This window comes from Poecilia mexicana, unplaced genomic scaffold (assembly GCF_051168715.1).
Source record: "Poecilia mexicana isolate PSO_F unplaced genomic scaffold, ASM5116871v1 scaffold_21, whole genome shotgun sequence".
Classification (NCBI taxonomy): domain Eukaryota; kingdom Metazoa; phylum Chordata; class Actinopteri; order Cyprinodontiformes; family Poeciliidae; genus Poecilia; species Poecilia mexicana.
In genome coordinates, this window is record NW_028263390.1 from 11712672 (window position 1) to 11733401 (window position 20730).

The following is a 20730-nucleotide window of genomic DNA, read 5'->3' on the forward strand; positions in this document are numbered from 1 at the left end:
GAGAAGGGAGGTCTTGTAATCACTGCGAAGGCCAAAGTCTCAAATGCAAAAACTTTGACGCAGTGTCGTAGAGCTTGTTATTACCGTCCATCATTATCACAAGGAGCCCGTGTTCTGCTTCTAAAAAAAAATACACAACGCAATTCATTTTGCATGACGGCACTCATGAAGGAAACGATGAAACAAATCACAACGCCTTGTAAAAGTATTCATACATTTTCTACATTTTATCACATTACAACCACAAACTCCCGCACTGCATGTGTTATTGGGATTTTACACCACAGACCCACACAAAGTACACCGTATTTGTGAAGTTGAACAAAAAGTTAGATTCTTTTCTAAATATTTCCTAATAAAAATTGGAAGAGCATAAATCTGAAGACGGTTAATATTGCATAATCTCCGAGTCAATACCTGGTAGAAACACCTTTTTGCTGCAATACAAGTCAAAGTCTTTTGAGGTATACAGTATCTCTACTTGCTATGGCAGAAACTGAAAATTCAATCTTTATTCGCAAAATATTTCAGACTCAGTGCAACTGTATGGACACTGTGTTGAGGTTTTTCTTTTTTTAGGTTAAAAATCCTCACAGGCCTTCACAGATTGGGTGCATTTTGTGGTTATCACACAGGCGGACTTTGTTTATTACTATGAGTTCAGAACATAATTAGTTTGACTGTCTTTTCTGTAGGGTTTCTGAGTATTGTTTTCTGAATACAGGCTTTTCACAATTTTCTTCATCATAAATTCTAAGAACCCTCTATCATTTTTTTGATTCTTTTTGTTGACGCGTCACATAAAAGTCTTGTTACAATCTGACAAAATGCAACAAAGCTCAACAGTTTCGCAAAGTGCCGCAGATAAACCCCACCAGAACTACTTTGCGCTATAATCTGTAGAAGATAGCCATCTTCAGTGAAAACAGACTCTCTGTGAGAGGCTCGTGGTTCTCATCAAACCGCACGATAAGCAGATTAAGATAAAACATCTTGTGCAAAAACTCAGAGTCAAATCTGCCCACTCCGGTTCTTCAGTAAGTTCAGTGGACACCCTGCTGGAATGACACCATCTGCAGCGAGGACTCAAAACACACCCACACTTGGGACTCAGCAGGAGTCTTTGGACTCACAAGAGATACTATGGTAACCAGAAATTGATTGTACAGCAAGTTTTTAAGAGACCTGATGAGCTCAAATGGATTACGTGAATTTGTGTGCAAGAAAAGCACCCGATCAGGAAACCAGATGTTACACTGCACTCCGCATTCTTAGGGGCGCCCCTCCATTTCTCACCACCTGCCCGCCTATTTCCATCCTTATTCAGCACACAAGCCCGAGACTGAGCATCCAGCTGCACGCTCAACAGCTGAAACTAATTCCACACCTTGAGCAAAGCTTCCGAGCAGTGGCGAGAAAAATGTAGACAGTGACAACAACCAAGAAACGGGGAAAGGCACGAGTCGTTGAGTCGACAGCGCAACGCAGAACCAGACCCACGGCGCAAAGACAAGCGCCATCTGGAAGCGGGAGCGCGTCGCGGCGTCACTCTGCCGCTCGTCTGGAAGCTGAAATCTCAACGCAGATCGTTGTAATCAACACAAAGCCACTGGAATCCGAAGCCCCGCTGAGAGAGGAAGCAATTAGCGACGATTCGTAGAACCCTAAACACCGCAACAAACAGAAGCGCGCGCACACAATCAAACAAGCAAGTGCTGATTGTCGCCTAACACTTAATGATGACTTGCTGTTAAACCGAAGCAGTGGGGTCAACAGCTGTGGGAATTTGGGAAGGGGGGCGGGTGAGGGGTTGGGGGATTCATGCGGGTATGCGCAGTAAACATCTGTGTACGCCTTCGTTCACAGCTACAAGGAACAGATCTCTTTGACTTTGTGGTGGGAAAAGCCCTCACATCCTTCTCTCAACGGAGCAGTTCCTTGAAGTGCTTGTTGCCATGGCGATTAAATGTCAATCAAGACAGTCTCGACTGGATTTTACACCCACATGTGCCGGCGCCGGGTCTTGCCCTTGCTTTTTTTTTTTTTTTTTTTTTTACCCAAACAGTAAGTGCGAGCATGAACATATGTAGGTGGAGTGCACCAATTACATTCTAAAAAAAAAGCTTTTATTTTAGTCTGCAATTTGCAAATTATGTATTCGTCTCATTGTACATCAGCGAATTTTTGTTTCTAATTTCACACTCGGATGCATAATTACATAATTAGTTTTTTTTTTCAATTTCTGCTTATCTTTCATGGTTTAAATCCAATACTCACAGCTTAAGGCCCTAATATGTGTGCGCTTATATCTACAGTAGGTATATTCAATATTTTCCACTTGCCACTGCGCAGGCTTCCAATTGCTTTGTTTCTTCGCCTCTGACAGTGTTACTAAGTCTCACTGGAGCACAAGTGACCTCGAAATCGACTGCTAATACAACTGTCATCGCCTGCTGCCCGCCAAAGCCCACCAGGGTAGGTCTGGGGAGAGCAGTGGCAGCAGCATCAGCAGCAGGAGAGGAAGAAAGAGACAGAGGAGGAGCGTGGGAGCCTAGCTGAGAGAGGTGACAACATCATGGTAAAGGAGCCTTGTAGTAGAGGGAGCGGTACAAACATAAGAGTGGAAGAGCAAACAGAAGAGAGGCAGACAGGCATCATGGGGGGGGGGGGGGAGCAGCAGACGACTCATGACGAAGACGTGTCACCGAGGTCACCCTGTGACAAGGCTGCACATTGTACCAATACGGTCAGCAGGCCAGACAGGTTGATGCCTGAACTAGACGATGTTTTCAACCTCACTGGACGCAACCTGATGCATGCGACTGCTTCTGCCACAGACGTGTTTGCACGGAAAGCAGCTTACGTACATGTAAACACATGAAAAACAAACACGACTTGTTATAAATAAATAAAAAAGTGACGAGAACCAATAGCGGGGATGCACAAACAGATACAAACCATGTGATTACATAAAAATGAGCAAACCTAACAGTTTTCTTTTCTACATTTTCTCATTAGTGTCCTTCAGGGGACCTTGAAGGCCACTGTCCTGCCGCTTTTGGGAACATCTCGCCCCCAACACAGTTGACTCAAATAATTGAGTCACCGCTTCAGAACGCCATCAAGTTTGCCATAATGAGACAGTCATTTGATTCAGGTGTGTTGGAGAGGGGATGCATTCTAAAGCTGCAGGACAGTTGACAACACAGCGCTGCTTTTCTTTTGCATATGACATTAATCACCTGCATTCTCCATATGTCTGGACTACAGATAAAGGTTGAGAGAACCATTGGGTTCAGGAAAAAAAATTCCCAAAGACTTGTGAAAGAGGTCTTTCATTGTTGTAGCTGTTTCAAATAAAAGCAGAGTCCTGCTGAAGTTCAGCGTCAGTGGATTGGTAGGTCAGTTATGTGCTCTGTTATGGAACTAGGCCACAGTTTGCATAAGGACATTAACTAATTAACAATTATTAGACAAATCTTTGTTTTTCCTTTTTGACCATGAGCTACATAGTAAAAAGGGAAGATTGGGGATAAAAGTAACTTCTCACCTTTAGCACCAAAATGACCCTCTTTTAACATGACTAGTATGCTACACCTCATTAAATTTGACTAATTTGAAAATAATTCATCTTAAATCCCTATGAAACAGCTTAAGTGAAACCAATGACCAATTCAGAAATGAACAAACGAAATGATAAATAAAGTGCAGGATTTTAAAAACCCTCAGCTGAATTTTTCTACCACTGCGGCTCGGTCTCTTCTCTCTCTCCTCGTTTCAATCGCCCATACGTTCCCTTCCCCAGCATTCGCCTCTGGCTTTGACGTGACGCATCTTAGTCACTCCTCCGACGTTTTGAGACGCCTTGAGCAAATTAATATCTTAGCTCAATTAATTTCGCAGAGTCTCTGGCAAGGACAGGTGTAAATGAATCCTGACACGTCGCATCAACATCAACAGTCCGAAACCAGGCAGGAAAGAACCGCACAAGCCCACACACAGACACTCGCACAGTCATCGGAGGTGTAAAAACAAGCATTTACATCTTTTGGCTTTGAGTAGTAATGTAGCAGGTAGAGAAGGCAACTGTGGAGAGGTTATAGAGCGACTATTGAAATTGTTGGCTTTAATAGTATTTATCCACCCGTGCATACACTGATCTGGAACTCAATTTGTAATAATTAAAAAATAACATGCATCTGTGGCTTTCAGGCATTAACCTGTGTCATTTATTGATATCAAGTTGTCAGTGATTCAACGATCTTCGAAAGGTGGGGAATTCAGTGACCTGACAACTTTTGACAGATATCAGACATTTTGACGTGAGAATTGAACTCTTGAGGTTTGAACATTATACCAAAACTGAGTTCTCAATGAGATAAGTGTGAGCATTTAGGGATATCTCAATCCAATTTTAAGCAATGAATCGGGATCCCAATCGAGGTGTTTTTGAAGGATCAACTCAACTCCTGAAATCTGTCGTTTATGTGCTGCTTTTGGTTTGGTTGTAGCTGCAACCTTACTGTTAGTCAGACATAAGGTCATGCAAAATGTTGGAACACATTCTCTTGCGCATGGCTTGCAAAATAATGTCACTGGATATTAGTCCTGCAAAGCCTTCTTCAGGGAAAATTGGTACCACAGACAAAAAAAAAAAAAGAAAAAACTTGACAACCCTCTGTAATGGCAATAATTGTAAAGAATGCTTGGATTGGAGTGTCTGTTAGCTGCTTCAGGTTCTCAAATTTGCATTTACATATCAGTAAAATGTTCAACGTTTAGGATGTCTTATCGGTTAGTTATCTCACAGACACTCCTTGCACTTTACAGATGATGGTACCCATAATAAAAAAATAATAATAAAAAAAACATTACAAAAAATAGATAAGAGTGAGAAAAACGTGGATTTGTAATATCAACAACAATGTTGCAACTGTATGATTCCCTTTAATCCCTCTCCTCATTCCACTGTATCTCTGGAATTCATGTTGTGTTTTGTTCTTCTATATTTACATATGAAAGGTGTAGTTTAATGGGCAGATGAGAAAGTTTGGCCATTTCAAAAGAGACAAAACTTAGTTTAAGGTTTAAAATCCAAAACTGTAAAAAAAAAAACACACACACAAAAAAACAAAAAAAAAAACATAATTATATTTTCTTTGAAGATCCAAATGTTGAAAACCTCTGGGATCTGTTCTGGGTGGATAATTTTTTTGACATTCTCTCTTTTTTTTTTTTTTTTTTTTTTTTCCAAGGGATCTTTCTCCTCGGTGCAGACAAATGGAATTTCCAGGCTTCAGTTTTTTATTTTTATCTTTTTCCCCTGCTGCCTTGCACTCAGAATAACGTTAACGTCTTATTAGGAAAGAGTTTACGGTTAAGCATCCTTCTGATCTTTGTGGCTTCTGCGCAAAACTCCAGAGAGCTTTAATTCATGCCAGGAAACGTATGGGCTCACACAGACAGCAGGAATCCTGTTGCTTTTCACAATGAAACTGACAACAGTAAAGTGTAAGAGCAATGAGCTCGCCTCTCACCACACAGCAAGGTTAAAACAAAAGTGTAAATTAGCCATATGGGTAATCAGTCTTGTGAATTTTTCTAAATTTATGGCAAGAGCATGCCATAAATTATTACTGGGTCGAGCACCAGGCACAATAATGGACATAAAATCTGATTAAACGTTGACTTCGTGAGAGTTTATAGTTATAAGTACACGACTAAATAAAAAGCATACTGAACCGAACGCTAAAGCTAAGCGAGAGAGAGAGATCAATAAAGGACTTGACACAGACTCAGCTCACAGCCCAGCACAGAAGCTTTTTAATTAGCTCCTCTAAATGGACACACGAGCAGACACCATATGCAAAACTAGAACAGGACAGCAGCACGCAGTGCTGAGGACATGGGGTGCACGCAGGACTAAATCGTGAGCCAAAACCGTTGCAGTTTGTATCCATCAGTTAACCTTAAACATGAACACAAATACAACCTGACTCGAATCGATAAAAACCACACCTGGCAAAGCAGTTATTTAAAAACGACGTTCTGCCTGTTGAGACAAACGTCTTGCTTGCTCTTTTGATTGATATATTCTGTCTCCGGGCCACAAACACTGTTGTTTGTTCTTGCTGCTCAGGGCTCCATATTGCATATGTGGTTCCTAACCCAAACCACAGAATAAAACAGAAAGCTATGCACATTCACTGACATAAAATGTATAAAAAGGCTTAATTTTTTTTTTATTGCAGTAACACAATATCACATTGAAAAAAGGTGAAAAATGTCATCCTTATCTTGAGTGCTTTTATTCAGCTGTGAGCAAAATTGCATGTTAATAAATGATGGATTTTTACGGACATCAGACAACTCAAACTTCTTTAAGACTCCCCGTTTTCTTGCTTCAGAAATTTGACATGATGCGGAGATGCGTTTCTTGTTTTGGTCTTCTAAATGGCAAAGAATGGAGCGCTCACCCATCAAGCAAGACAAAATGTCTGTTCAGGAAAAACAAAGCCACAAAGTTGTTGTTTTTTTTTTTCATATGAAACACATTAAACAATTATGACAATTGGATAAGGGCTCAAGTTTATTTTTTCATCACACACAATGAGCAGATGACAACTGAGGTAGAAAATGATTCTCCAAAACCTCACTGCAAATTTCTCAAAATGAAATTGTTCTACCGCAACTAAAGCTGAGCCCATTTGAAATGTTGCTAACATTTTAAATGTTCTGTCATGCATAAGACTGACATGACGCTGTCATAAACATAAAGGAGTCTTCATGAATGTGCATGACTGTTGCCATGAAGTGTCGTGAAGCTCATAAATAATGACATTTTTAATGCAAAGTTGCATTGAAAGTGTCAACTTTTCATTATTCGGTAAGTAATAATCAAACGTTTATTTTTTACCCCCCAACAATAGAGGTGGGTGTTTAATAAAGAGAAGAAGTCTTGTCATGTTTTTGTTTGTTCCAATCAAACATTTATTCTGTATGAAAACACCAGGTTCACACTTGCAGTTTTGAAGCTGCTACGCCCTTTGAAGGAGCTGAAAACATGGTGGAAGGAGGGTCAGATTGGGAACTCTAGTGGGCCAGTATTATTTTTCTGAAGAATGAGTATAAAATGAGCAAAAACTTGAAGATGGATTTTATGAAACCTATGAAAGATATTAAAAAGCATACATAAACAGTTGAAGGATAGGACTATATTTTAAAGTTTGAACGGGGTTTCTAGCTCAAAGTACGTGGTAGTAGTTAGCTGTGAAGGAGCGCAAAGTTTTTAGCTGAATTTTTCAGAAATTATGGTGATTTTTCCATTCATGTCAATGGGGCTCAAGACGATCGCAAAGGCAGAATATTTTGTAAACCGTAGAAGATGTCGGTACCAGAAGACATAGCCGTAATGACCCAGAATATGGTAAAAAAGTCGAATGGTTGAAACAGAACAACGTATGCAGAAGTAGTTAAACTCAAAAAAAAAAAAAAAAAAAATGCTCGGAAAAAAAGTTGAGGAACTCAGGAGTGTGAATCAGTCTGCAGTTCATGCAGCAGCATCAAAACAATTTGCGTGCTCACATGAGTACTTTATTTATGAAACATGGAAAAGTTTCCAGGTTACACTGTAATCCTCCAAACTCCCACATATTTGTTGTACTTATACTCGGGAAGCCGCAGCTGCGTCTCTTTACTTTTTTGTTCATATTTAATGTTCGAACTGAACAGGATCCCTAAACAGCCTCGGTGGAGCGAAATAGGGGATACACAGAATGTCAGGATTATCTGAAATTTTACTGAAAGATTAATACAAGAATCTTTACTCAAGAGCTGTATTGACTTCATCTCAATAGCCTGCAGGCATACAATTTCTAATGTATCCAGTATTGCTGGTTGCAGTATATTGAGAACTTTTAACATTTTCTGATACATTTATCCCACAATAAACTGTGTAAATGATATTTTAATCATGCATTTAATTTAGCCCACTATTTCCCCTATATATAGATTTTTACACACAAAAAAACACCACTCCTTTAAGCATGTTTTGAAAAGCTTTGTTGCATCACCATATTGTCAAGACATGCAAAACAGTTTCTGTTAAAAAACAAAACATATACTTAACAAGGTTTTAATACAGAAATAATCCAATTAACTATCATAAAACCTCCATTTTATGAGCAGGGACATTCTCAGCAGACTATCAGGTGTTTCACACCAAACCGTACGACATGAGTCACATGCATCTCAACAGTCATTGTAGCATAAGGCAAGAGAACATTCACACCTCCTATGCATGCAGCTCACGTGTTCGCATACTGATTTCTACACATGCAATGTATGAGTAATAAGCAGGAGGCCTGAGATATTTTTAAATATAGGGGTACTGAGGCATCAGTGGGTTCTTACAATGAGAAAAAAAAATTAAAAAAAGCATTCAGTCTCCTGTTTTATTCTGACACACCTCAAAAATGAGGCGTGAAAAAAATAAGAAAAAATAAATAAATAACTGGTTGGAGCTTCAGCGTATGAAAGGGGAACCTTAAAGAATCTATTCATGCTTCAAGTGATGGTGCTGGGTAACTTTAACTGATCAATGTTGGATTCCTAATCTGATCCTCCAACTTCCTGTGTGTGTGTTGAACCAAACCAACACACACACACATGCACACACGCACACACACAATGGTCACATGACCGAGAACAAGACGTCCAGCAATAACCCTATGGAAGAAAATAAGGACACTGGAAGGACAGTGATGGACTGCTGAGCAAGAGACCTGAATGTGTGCTGTTCTAAATATGAACCCAACGTTATGTGGGCCAGATCAGAACGTTCTTTCAGGAAACGTCATATACTGACGTGACAAATGGACTTACTGCACCAGGAAGGATTCAGGCTTATGGAAAAAAAAAAGAAAATTGTTTAGAGGAGGAGTTTGAGAGTCCACTAATGAATCTATTCAAAAGTGTTTGGAAAGATGAACTGCCACCATTGAGGTGGCAGGTAGTAGGTTTTGGTTTAGCATGGGAACAACTGCAGAGACAGTGATCGTTGTTTTTTTGTATGTTTTTAACATGACTTTTGCATTCCCATATTTGCACAAAGGCTCGATGCTTTTATAATCCGCAAAATAGGTTGCATTAGGTGTATCTACGTCTTCCCAGTTTCTGAGTGAATGTATCCCTCTTCGCAGCTACACTTACCGTGTAAATACGAGGAGATGCCTGGAAAACCTCGCAAACGGTCGGGCTGGGAGTAAGAGCACTAACACTGCTCTTCAATTATTTATGAGCAGAGATTGTCTGTATATCAAACTGACGCCCAGAGCATCGTCCATGATTAGAGTCAAACAACGGTGGTCCGCGCTGAACGCTGCTGATGCAGCTTTCAGGAAACTGCGAGATGAGAAAGGCACAGGCAGCTTCAAAGAGAGCTGAGGAAGCGTGTGTGTGTGCGCGTGTGTGTGTGTGTGAGAAAAAGTCTAAAGCTCTTTATATTTAAAGCAGAGTTTCTTTGCATTAAGTGAAATATTATTTTTTGTACATGTACGCAGGCTGAACTTCATCATAATTGAGACGTTTTAGGAAGAGTTCATTTAAAGAATGTGATTTTTATTGAAGGAATATTTTTGCAATTGTATATTTTAAGACAGGCCGGGGTTAAACCTGTTGGGGATCGCATTATAAGACAGTCCCTCACTCAAAAGAGAAATAAGTACGGTCCAAGCGAAAGCTCATAAGGCTGTCCACTTAAAGCTGCCCAGCTCAGTATTCTTCTGAGAACCTGCTAAAAGCTGGGCGGCTTCTGTGAATAATACAAATATCGCAAAAAGCTATGGAAACAGCAAAAAGAAGGAATAAACGACACTTCTTATCACACTGAACACATATGGTGGTGGCAGCATCATGCTATGTAGATGTGTTTTTATCACCAGGCACTGTGACGTTGATCATCATAGATGATAAAATGGACAAAAAAGAAAGTAAATAATCACTGAGTATTAAAATAGAAGAAAACCTGTTAAAAACTGAAATAAGAAAGCCTACATCAGTGCCCAAAAGCAGGTCGAGCCATTCTCCACAAGGTGATTCTATAAATTGACTCATTTATGCAGATGTGCACCACAATGGTTGGATATGAATCGTCCATCTAAATTGAAAAGCATGTACCCTCCTTTTGCAACCTCACAATTATGAACAGCTTTGTGCTGGTCTCTTTCTTAAAATAATTAAAAAAAATAATAAGTTCAAGATGTATGAACACTTTTGAAAGGCCCTTTAATTGCCTTGTTGTGTTTCTACTAATGAGCTATGGTTTAACATGGGGAACAATTGATAACTTCCCACATTAAATTAAGTTTGCAGTTATATGTAGAAAAATTCATATGCTTTTCTTGTTGTTGTACCACTGGGCAATTTGAGAAAGAAAAAAAAAACACTTGGAACCCTGCTGTTAGCTTCTTCTGCCATATATTCCTCTTAATGCCCATTTGTCTCATGTAACATAAGCAGTACTGCGTATGATATATGTTTTGCTTCATGCAGAACCTTCTTTTTACTGCTGATCTACTCATATTTAAACAATGCATATTGTAGATGTTGTTTCCCACTGTGATCTGCATTACATCAGACATTACAATTAAACATAAAACTCTCCGTTCTTCTCTTGCTGAACTTCCACTGACTCACTTCACTGCATTCTCTCCTTTTGCAAAAGCACAAACGAGTGCCAACGAACAGCTTCGAGTGTTAATGAATGGGGATGCGGAACGAGAGGAGAGCCGCGGAGCCACAGGTTAAAACGTGAGCTGAAACGGAGCAGGTCTCCTGCAGAAACGAGACGTTTTGTCAGAGCGTTAGCGAGCAGAAACGAGCGCGGCGCGTGAGAGCTCTGTCTGAAAGCGGGGCTCTGCAGGGAGTAGAGGGGATGTGTGGCATGGCAGGATGAGGGAGACAGGGAGGGAGGAAGGAGAAGTTCAGTTGTAATGGGGCAGGAGCCAGATGCTCCACTTTCCTTGACAGAAATGGAGGTCAAGTGCAGCTTTACTTGGAGACACGCACACACACACACACACACACACATACACACAGACATAAAGGGAAAGATGGAGGGCAGGGAGGTAGCATGATGACTTTAAGTAGCAGTAAGGGACACAGTTTTGGAACTCACAGCACAGAGAGGCCCATTCTTCTAACTATAGCCAGTAAGCAGAGAACAAAGAAGACACAGAGGAGCGCACAGTGTGGTGCCTTCGCCCAAGATGGATGGAGGCTTTAGAGGAGCCTAAGAACATTAATAGGTGTAAGCGACAGGGAGGGATAAAAATAAAAACATATGTTAACTTTGCAGGGAAGACAGATGGTGATGCGGCGACTTGAGCTTATGAGCACCGCTAATGGATAGAGGGAGTATACACAGAGAGAGAGAACATGATCATCCCAAATAGTGCATCTGGGAATGTAAGCCCCAACCTTTTCTCGGGGAAAAAAAAAAAAAAAGGAGAAATATATTTATAAAACAAAAGCAATATTAGGCTGAGAGGACTCCAGATGAAATATAGCTTTGCTATGTGTGTGCATGGGTGTGTGTGTGTGTATTTCAACTCACAATAGATGTCCTCTGGGCCCCGGGAAATAATGATATAAAGTACAGTTAAACAGAGACATACACATCACACAACAAAAGCTGCTTCAGGGGTTCTGGGAGAATTTAAAGGATTTGTGTTTTCCGAGCAGATTGAAGTAACTAAGAGCTGTTGGAAGGATTGAAAACTGAAGTGATGATTCGTTACAGCTGCCAAGCAAAACAAGGCAGAGCAAACAAACAAAAGACCTTAATGTCAATCAATCGTTAGTTGGTTACAATGTCTTTTTCTGCAATTTGCTCCATCTATAAATCCTATCTCAAAAAAAAGAGTAATAGTTGATTGCCTCTAATCAACTATTACTCCCAATTGAGGTGTCAAAGACTATTGTGCATTTCAGCCAAATGCAGCTGCTTTTGTCAATACAAACTGTTAGACGTGCAAATAAACAGTTAATTTCTGCTCCACTCACGATATTTTAAAAGGTTGCTTGACCCCTGCTGGATTTGATCGTGAGGTGTTGATCAAGACTCTACTTGATTTCTGTAACTTAGAACTTGGAAATTCCAACTTTAAGTTAGAATTGTAGTCTTTTCTGGCTCATCATCTTGAGAAGGAGTCACAATATGTCAGACATAACATAACATAAGATCCCTTTACAGTCTTCGCATAAAAATGTTGCTTCTTGAACTAACATTTCAACTAAGATAGTTAGTTACTAACATAGTGTTAGAGAAGGACAAAGTCCTAACTTTTTAACTAACATGACTTAAACATAAAATCCCTTTTGTCGTGTTCCGAATGAATATCAGAAGATCCCTTTTTGCAAAAGGAGAATACAAAAAGACTGTTGGGGAGTTCGTGGTCCATAATATTTCTCTGATCTATCAGAAAATGCCAAAAGGCAGAATTCAGCTAAGATGTGTGTCTCCGTGTATCTGCAGAAATGCTAACCATGAAACTGTATGCAAAGAAGAACATAATACAAAAGAGATGCTCTCTTATTCCCCATCCCCTGGAGTATAATATTCATACATACCACTGAGATGCAGACATAATTTTGAAACCCATCTGGCAAAGTGCTTCGAATTTCTAGGAGTGTCTTTGCATGTTATTACTGATGAGGGCAGGAAGGCAGCAGGAATAGTGTGGCTTTAAGGTTTGCAGGGTAAAGCCGTTTTACTTACGAGGCAGGCTGAATCAGGCGTCATCACAGGCCTTTTTCCATTCTTATTCATTCACCCTACGCTGACCGTACAAGCTCTCTGCAGTGACAGAAGGCGTAGCTGCCCGAGAAATGAGAATGAAATGAGCTGAACACATTGAAGAGTCATTTATGCAGGAATTTACCCTGATGCACAGGCGTTACTAAAAGACACACTTTTGAGATGCAAAGCTTGAAATTCATGCAGAATAGTGAAAGCTGAACCGAACCTCTTTTTTTTTTCCACAAGAAGAAGAAGCCAGCCCGAACCCAGACCGAGATGACATAAAACCAAAACAGTAATTGAATTCCCCCTTTCAGATCTGTCTCTCTCTTCCTCTCTCTCTGCTTCTTGAGTAACCGAAGCCCGTATTTATCTGCCATTTATGGCTTTCCGTCTCTTTACCCCCAGCTGCGATACGCTCCTAGGAAAGCTGTCTTTTCTTACATTTCGACGTGCTCCTCTGTCACATAATTGGGGGTTTTCTTGGGGAGCCCGCTTTAAAGGTTTGCTCTCTGTTATCATCGCTAATGAGAAAACGAGTAGACGTACGCCGGTGGGCTCCGGAGCAACAACAGAGTCTGTAAATAAGACTCGACAGAGCTGAATGAAAAACTTCATAAAGATAAGGGTTTTTTCTTTCTTTCTTTTTTTTTTTGGTGCTTGCATTCTCTGCTCATCCTTTTTTGTTGCTTTAAGATTAAAAAGCATATTTGCACTGGGATTATATTCTACCAAATGGCAAACTGCAAAATTTGCAAACATCACTGCACACGGAATTTTCTTTTTTTTTTTTCGTAAGGCTCTGCAGAGCATTTGCAAAACAAACAGATGGTTTTAAAGAGATTACGCAGGTAATTTGTTCTGTTGACCACCAGGATAAGCAAATCAAGACATCTACGAGTCATCTCCTGTCTTCCAAAAATACCCAAGTAATGAGAGCGCGGTGTTCATATCATATCATTTTCTGTTTTTAGCTCTCGCTGCATGTGGATTATCACCACTTCACCCATTTCTTTCCCCACTTTTACCCTCACAGCCATTTCCTTTGAAAAGTCAGATCGCCGCCATTGCACCATCTCACTAATCTTGCAGAGCTGCTTCAGTACAGCTTTCTTGGCAAACACGAGCCAGCCAACCAGCCGGCCAAGAGAGGCTTCTGTTGACTCCTTTGCGCTCTTGAATTAATATTTGCACGACAAGCAAACCGAAGCAGATGTCAACCGTGAGGCGATTCTTCTCGAGTTTATCTGTGGTGAGCCACTCTTATATGGGATTAAATGGTAATCCAACTAACTAGATTTGCAGCGTCGCGATAGTCTGCACTACTGAAGGGGGAATCCTTTAATCTCTGACTGGCGAATTCCTGAAAACCAAAAATGTGCGCATGGATGTTTGGGTGGGATGTACACCTACTGTCAGCACAATTAAGGATATAAAAAAAAAGTTATGAAATAATATTTTAAAACAATCCTATTGTAGCCATATAATCTCCAGTGTTTAATCAGGATACAATTTAGTGAAGACAAAACTAAAAGCAAGGCTGAAACATGTGGAAAGAAGGATTTTTCACCTTTTTCCCAATCTGTCAAGATTATCCAGAGTTCTGGTGAAACATCTCTTTGTTTTCTAAATTTTTCAGAGTGAAATTATGCTCACGTAATAAAATTATACATTGTGTCAAGGCTTTTTAGATGACTTTCCTAAGGATCCTAATAAATGGGGAGGAGCTGTTTATATGTGCTTTTGTTCTCAGATACGGATGTAATTTTGCTTGGAGTTTTCTTCTTTTTTTTCCCATAAAAAAGAAAAAAAAATCATTTATATGCTTTCGCCAAAGCAATAATGCAGACTTTTACTCTAGTTGTTAAGGCACAGCGCGACATAATAAAATGAACTCACATCTTTCAAAATAGCCCATATTGAAACCAAGTAACCTGATTATTTCTGATGAACACAGTAAATCAAGTCCTACACACTCAATTCAGCAGCAGTAAACAGACAAATTGAAAAGAAATGAGTCATGGCATCATTTTTAGACAAGCGTTGGACTTGCCTGGGGGCCAGCAAATCCCAATGCACACTTTTGTGTATAAAAAAAATGACAGTTGTGAATAAAACTTACATTACCTATTAATGTATTCCTACCCCTTGAACTTCTTAATATATTATTACAATACGACCACTAAGTAAACATTTGAATTGGAGTTTATGTGATAAGCCAATACAAAGTAACATAATGTTGTGAAAAGGGAATGTTTCACCAATAAAATAAAGAAAAAATCTGAATTGTGGTGTCCATATGTATACAGCAAGAACCTTTTTGCTAACTCTTCCTTGCATTCTTGGTTAGCGAGTTACACGTTTAGCAATTTTGCACCGTTTCCTGTGGGTGTGTCACATGAAAACCAAACTAAATACGCTGAGGCTATTTTTAGAAAGTGTTTTTTTCAAAAGTCAGTAAGGAGGAGAAGAGTCCTTCAGAATAATTTAGAAACAATGCTCACTGTTTTCATTAAGCTTCAATAAGACAAAGTCAGTTTGACGTTGCGTTCCTGAACACCTGACCTTTTATTTCTTAAACTAGAGAACCGAAAACAATGCACATAGCTGTGTTTGGCAGGGAATTCCCTATAACACAGAAATTCAAAATTTTTTTTTGAAGAGGGGTAAGGAGAGATGGATGCGTTCCCTCTCTCGGCGAGGAGCTAATTTGGGCTTACACTGATTAAGCTGTCCATCGTACCACCAGGAGACCTCTGTGTACGTCTGATCCAGTGTGTGCCTGAGCAGAATCCCTAACACCATCAACAGAGCCGCCGGTCCACAGTGAGGAGGGACATGAAAGAGCTGTAGTAACCGGTGACATAGCAGGATTACAGATGGGATTCTGTCAACAATTAACAGGGAGATAATTGCAAGACAAGCGCAGTGAATTCAGCCCCGATCCTCAGGTGCATAGGAGGGGGGGGAGAAAAAAGTAGCTAATTGAACGGACTAAAAAAGTAGAACTGACTAATGATACATGATGGGGGAAGCTTTTTTTTCACTCATGTCAGCACTTTAGCCTGCTTTATGACACTGATGGAGGGAAAATATTTCACAAATGGACACTGTAGCGGCTGGTCTATTAATTGCTGGTTTTATAATCGGTCTTTTAAACTCAGGAACGTGAACACATCATTTGAAATATTCACGTTTAAGTTTTCAAATCAAGTGTTGTGCAACACAAAGCTAAAATAAAAGCTTGTATAAAATCCCATGATGCATTGTAATATGATACAATATTGGCAGGGTGGCCTGCCCTCCCTCTCTCTCTCTCTCTCCCTCTCTCTGTCGAATAATCCCCATATCAGCTGATATCCTAGAGGGTCTCAGAGGTTGTGAACACTAGTTAAGCTGACAGGAGCAGCTTTTGACTCTTAACTGCAAACCAGTGGTCAGATGGCTTGTGTCCAGGGGGGGAGAAAGAGGACTGATGAGGATCCCTGATTACAGCCTCAGAAGGTTTCACAGCATTCACACCGACACATTATGTTTCCCTGAGACCTTGAAAAATATTTCACTGCTCAGACTTGTTCTTCTTCAACAGAGCTGAATTTCACATTGTGTTTTCTTCAACTCCACTCCCAGTACAGCACTGTGCAAAACGCCTTGGGTTATCCCTTATTTTGCTCCCAGAGTTAGATCTTGCTGTTGTCTAGAATTAAAAGTTCTTCCTGTTTTTGTCTATTCCTTTGGACTTTGTCTTCCCAATATGCATCGACACTAACATTTTTGTTGCATACTTCTGTTTTGTGTCAGCTCCAAAACCATTTTTTGTTGAAATGCACTTACCAATTGCTAACAAGTTTTTTTTTTTTTTTTTGCTTTAAATCCTGGAGATTACCAGTTGTATGCCTCTCTACATCATCTTGTCTTTTCAGGTAAATAATCACGGATCCTGCCAAAATCAGGGGTGAAAATTTTACAAGAGTGCACAAGTTTCAGGACATCAATTGCATTGGGATGACACCAAATTCAAAAGCCATGACAGAATAAAGACAGTTTATTCTAAACACAGATGCTTCAAAGATCAAGAAATGCCATATTATGTTGTAGTATGTATTAAACATGGAATCCTAGTACTATCTGAGATGGGGGACGTGTATGGAAGAAGTGGGGCATTTCTACAAGTGCAACTGGAGTGTTTTGAACAAACAAGCTCACACAAAAGCAATATACTAACTTGTGATCAATAGTTTATCCCTCAAAATAAGCCTGATGAGGAAATCTGTGTCTGTGAAAACCCAACTCAGCTTGGTATGCGCCACGATGAGCTAAATTTCCCTATAGTGCGAAAGAGCAAGTAAAGCAAATAGCGCCTTTTTTCCTATTACCCTAAAACTCAGAAACACAAGTGTAGAACTAGTGGATGAGGAAAATATGCATTTTGCTGCCTGGCATTTTTCCCCTTTAGAGGAAGATCATTGAGTGTGAGTTTCACTCCTGGACTCTCTGTGTGAATCATTTGGCCAGTGGCGCAAATGTTCTCATGCATCAGAATAAAACACAATCACGGCCTGCAAAAATCTATTTATCTGAAGAGGAGCATGGGGGCTGCTGTCAGCAACACAAGTGGGGATCAATCCTGCTTTCTGGAAGAACAGCACACTTTCCAATATCGAATTATTATGAATATAAATAATAATAAATAAAAAATATTAATAAAAACACGAAAGAGCATGATGAAATCTCCTGACCCCTGCTTCTGGCTCTCATATCGTGCTGCTGTTTTAACGTGTTTCACGTTGGCAGCCCCCCCTCGGGACAACCGTCATGCTTCACTCCCTCCCTCCTCCCCCCATATTAAATGCCAGCCACTGCGTCTGTCTGCACCAAAAACAACTCGCTCCTCTGTGATCAGCATGAAAAAAAAAATGAAAAAAAAAAAAAACAGCGTGAAGCCTCGCCATCATATTTTACTACTGTAGCCGCTGCATGTCACATTTTACGCGCAGAGCGAAAGCGTCTCCGAGGTTCTCCGACGCATGATTTCGTTTATGGAAAACCTTTAAAAATCAGTTTGGTGGAGGGAGCGTGGGGGCGTTGGGGGGGGGGGGTATGGATGGGTGGGAGGGAGGGGGAGTGGGGGGTCAGGTCTGTGGAGCGCCGCAGAGGAGTCGATGACATCATGTCTGTGGGGAGAGATGTAGTTTTGCGAGCCGTGAAACCAGATGCTCGTCTGGCCTCTGGTTGGTGTATGCGGAGGGAAAGGGAGTGGGGGGGCGAGGGGGTGAACCGAGGCGACTGTACACTGTGATGTGAACAGCGCGTTTCGCTCCCTCTCTTACACACACACAGACGTACACGCAAACACACATACGCAAACGCACACACGCATTGCAAGCTTTCAGCTGGCCCTCTTCGTTGAACAAATAGCCGCCTTCTCCCCCTTCCTCACACAGCGCAATGGCGCATTCAGCAATCTCGGTGCAATTTCTATCCAGATGTGTGGACACGTCTGCCTGAGAGCCCGAGAGGACGGGGAATTTGTAGCCGAGAGCGTTAAAATGCGAGGCAACGGCACACATGAAACGAAATGCAGACATGTGCATAGCAGTGGAGACTGGGAGGCGAGCGTAAAGGGGTTCACTACACTGCTGATTTTCACCCAAGTCATGTACACAGGACCCGGGTTATACCAGGTGACAGCGGGGGAGACGGAGGTGGAGGATAGACTTCTCTTTGAAGGAGTTGATGAGATTTTTTTTTTTTTTTAAGTTTAAGCTAAAAGTTTGCCCTACCTCCACACTTGTCCCATCTGAAAGATGTGAATGATGGTCTGCCAGACCCAGACAGACAGGCGACAGCACCTGTCCCTCTGGAAACCAGCCGTAGCCCTCCGACTGCTGAGTCCCTCCACGGAGCCCAATCCGCCGCCGGTGTAATCCTGCACAAACCACCTGAAGCTCAGGATCTGGACCAGGACCGAGGGCACCAGCACGAAGAACAGAGTCAGGCTGGACCACAAGAAGTCCCGCTTGTGGTAGTAGTCGGCGGCCAGCCACAGATCGGTGCCCACGTCCCAGAAGAACACCAGCAGCGCCAGGACGATCCACAGGCAGTCCAGCCAGAGGCGCTCCTCCTGCGGTGGTCGCCCCGCATCCCTCCCCTTCCCTCTCCCCTTCCTCCGGAGGTAATGCAGGCAGGCGCTCCGGCAGCCCCAGTAGCACGACGAGGTGTTGCAGCAGTGGCAGATGTGGAAGGAGCTGCCGTCCCGCGCGTCGTCCTCTCCCGTCCCCACCACTTCGTCCAGGTTGTGCAGCTGGGCGAAACCGGTGACGACCCCGCGACCATCGGATTTCGCTGCCATCTTTCCCTCTGATGTTCCCACCTCCTCCTCCGGCTTCCGGGGTTCGTGACGACACTTCCCTGACACCTGTTTTGCTGCACCCCAAATGTTGGCTCCATCTAAAAGCGGGGTGTCAGCGCGTCGCCGCCGCGGACTCCGTCCCCAAACTGCGCGCCATCGTCACGGGAGACGCAGCGCGTCTTTTCTCTCTCTCTCTCTCTCTCTCTCTCTCTCTCGCCCTCCTCCCGCCCTCCACCCCCCAACGCCCCCCTTTCCCTCTCCACTGCAGACCTATCCCCCACCTGGTCACGTTAATCTGTCTGTGTAAACACTTTCATTTGGAACCCCTCGCATCCAGCTGTGGTCCAACACCGTCTCTGCTCAGTTTTCTTCCATTCCGCTCGGTTATGTTGTTCTCCTTCTCTGCTGCTCGCCTCCAGCTGCAAGCTGCCATGAGCAGACCGTCAGTCCCTCCACTGTCCCACGCCGACGTAATTTATCCCCCCCACCTCTTTCCTACTCTCTTACACACAATCACACACACACACACACACAGAGAGAGAGAGAGACACTCGGCACCTAACACCCAGCTTGGTTGCCATCTAGCGTCTCCTTTTAGGCTCCCAAAACAGTTTCTGTCGGAGGACTGCGTGACGCAGAATCATCACGGTGACACTTCGGAATGATTCTTTTGTCGGGAATCTTGCCGCTTGAAAGGAATGGGTTTCCCTACAACCCTACGTCCCTTTTCATTGAAGAAACGTCACAAGTGCAACTAAAAGCGAGCGAGAACAGACCACAGAGTGTCAAAACAAAAATCATAATACTTTGACATGCCAGACGTGTGCGTGCCTCTGGCTGTATGCAACACGTTTAGTTTGGTTGTATGAATGCACCGTAAAGCTTCGCCCGAATTTCTTTTATCTACATCAGGTTTTCCTCTAGGATTTTTGTGCGTTCGCTCTTTTCCACCTCTCATCAACTCTGCTTGCCTGTCATTTGCTCACAGTACGAATCCCCTCACAATGCTGCTGCCCCCACCATGTTTCCTCATACTTGTGTATTTGTGTTTCTGTTGTCAAATTATTATGCCGCAGATCCTCCAGCATTGTCATGAGACTTTTGGTTGATTCTCTGATTAATGCTCTCTACTTGTACGCCATGGTGTTGGTGGAGTTAAGGTTGTGGCGTACTGTGTCTGATTTTTGAAAAATGGACTGAACAGTTCTCCACGAGCAGTTCAAAGGTTGGGGGAGTTGTTTTATTGCTTTTAAATGTCTCCACAAATGCATCCATGACATGTCTGCTGTGTTACTTGGTTATTCTGATGCTGCTTGTTGATTAATGTTCACTGAAAAACCTTAATAAAACAAAACAAAAAAAATCCACTGTATTTACAATGAGAATAAGACACGCTCTCGTAAACTCTATTTATTAATAAAGTAATAATTAATAAAATGACTAGTGAAGTCTGTTGCACTAGATTTTATACAGGGGTTATCAAAGCAACAGAGACTGAGCATAAGGCTTGTTTGGAAACTTGCATTTTTTGTTAATATATGTTACTTTGTTTCTCAGTCTAACAGTAAATTGATATTTT

General features: G+C 41.7%; 1 protein-coding gene across 1 annotated transcript in view; it reads right to left on the reverse strand.

Annotated features, from left to right (window-relative positions):
• xkr6b (XK related 6b) overlaps positions 1-19151 on the reverse strand; it is a 43113-nt gene extending 23962 nt beyond the window's left edge. The window contains exon 1 of the mRNA XM_088002265.1: positions 18583-19151. Coding sequence (XP_087858391.1) covers positions 18583-19151 — 569 coding nt within the window. The remainder of the gene's footprint in view (positions 1-18582) is intronic.
• Positions 19152-20730: the final 1579 nt, after the last annotated feature.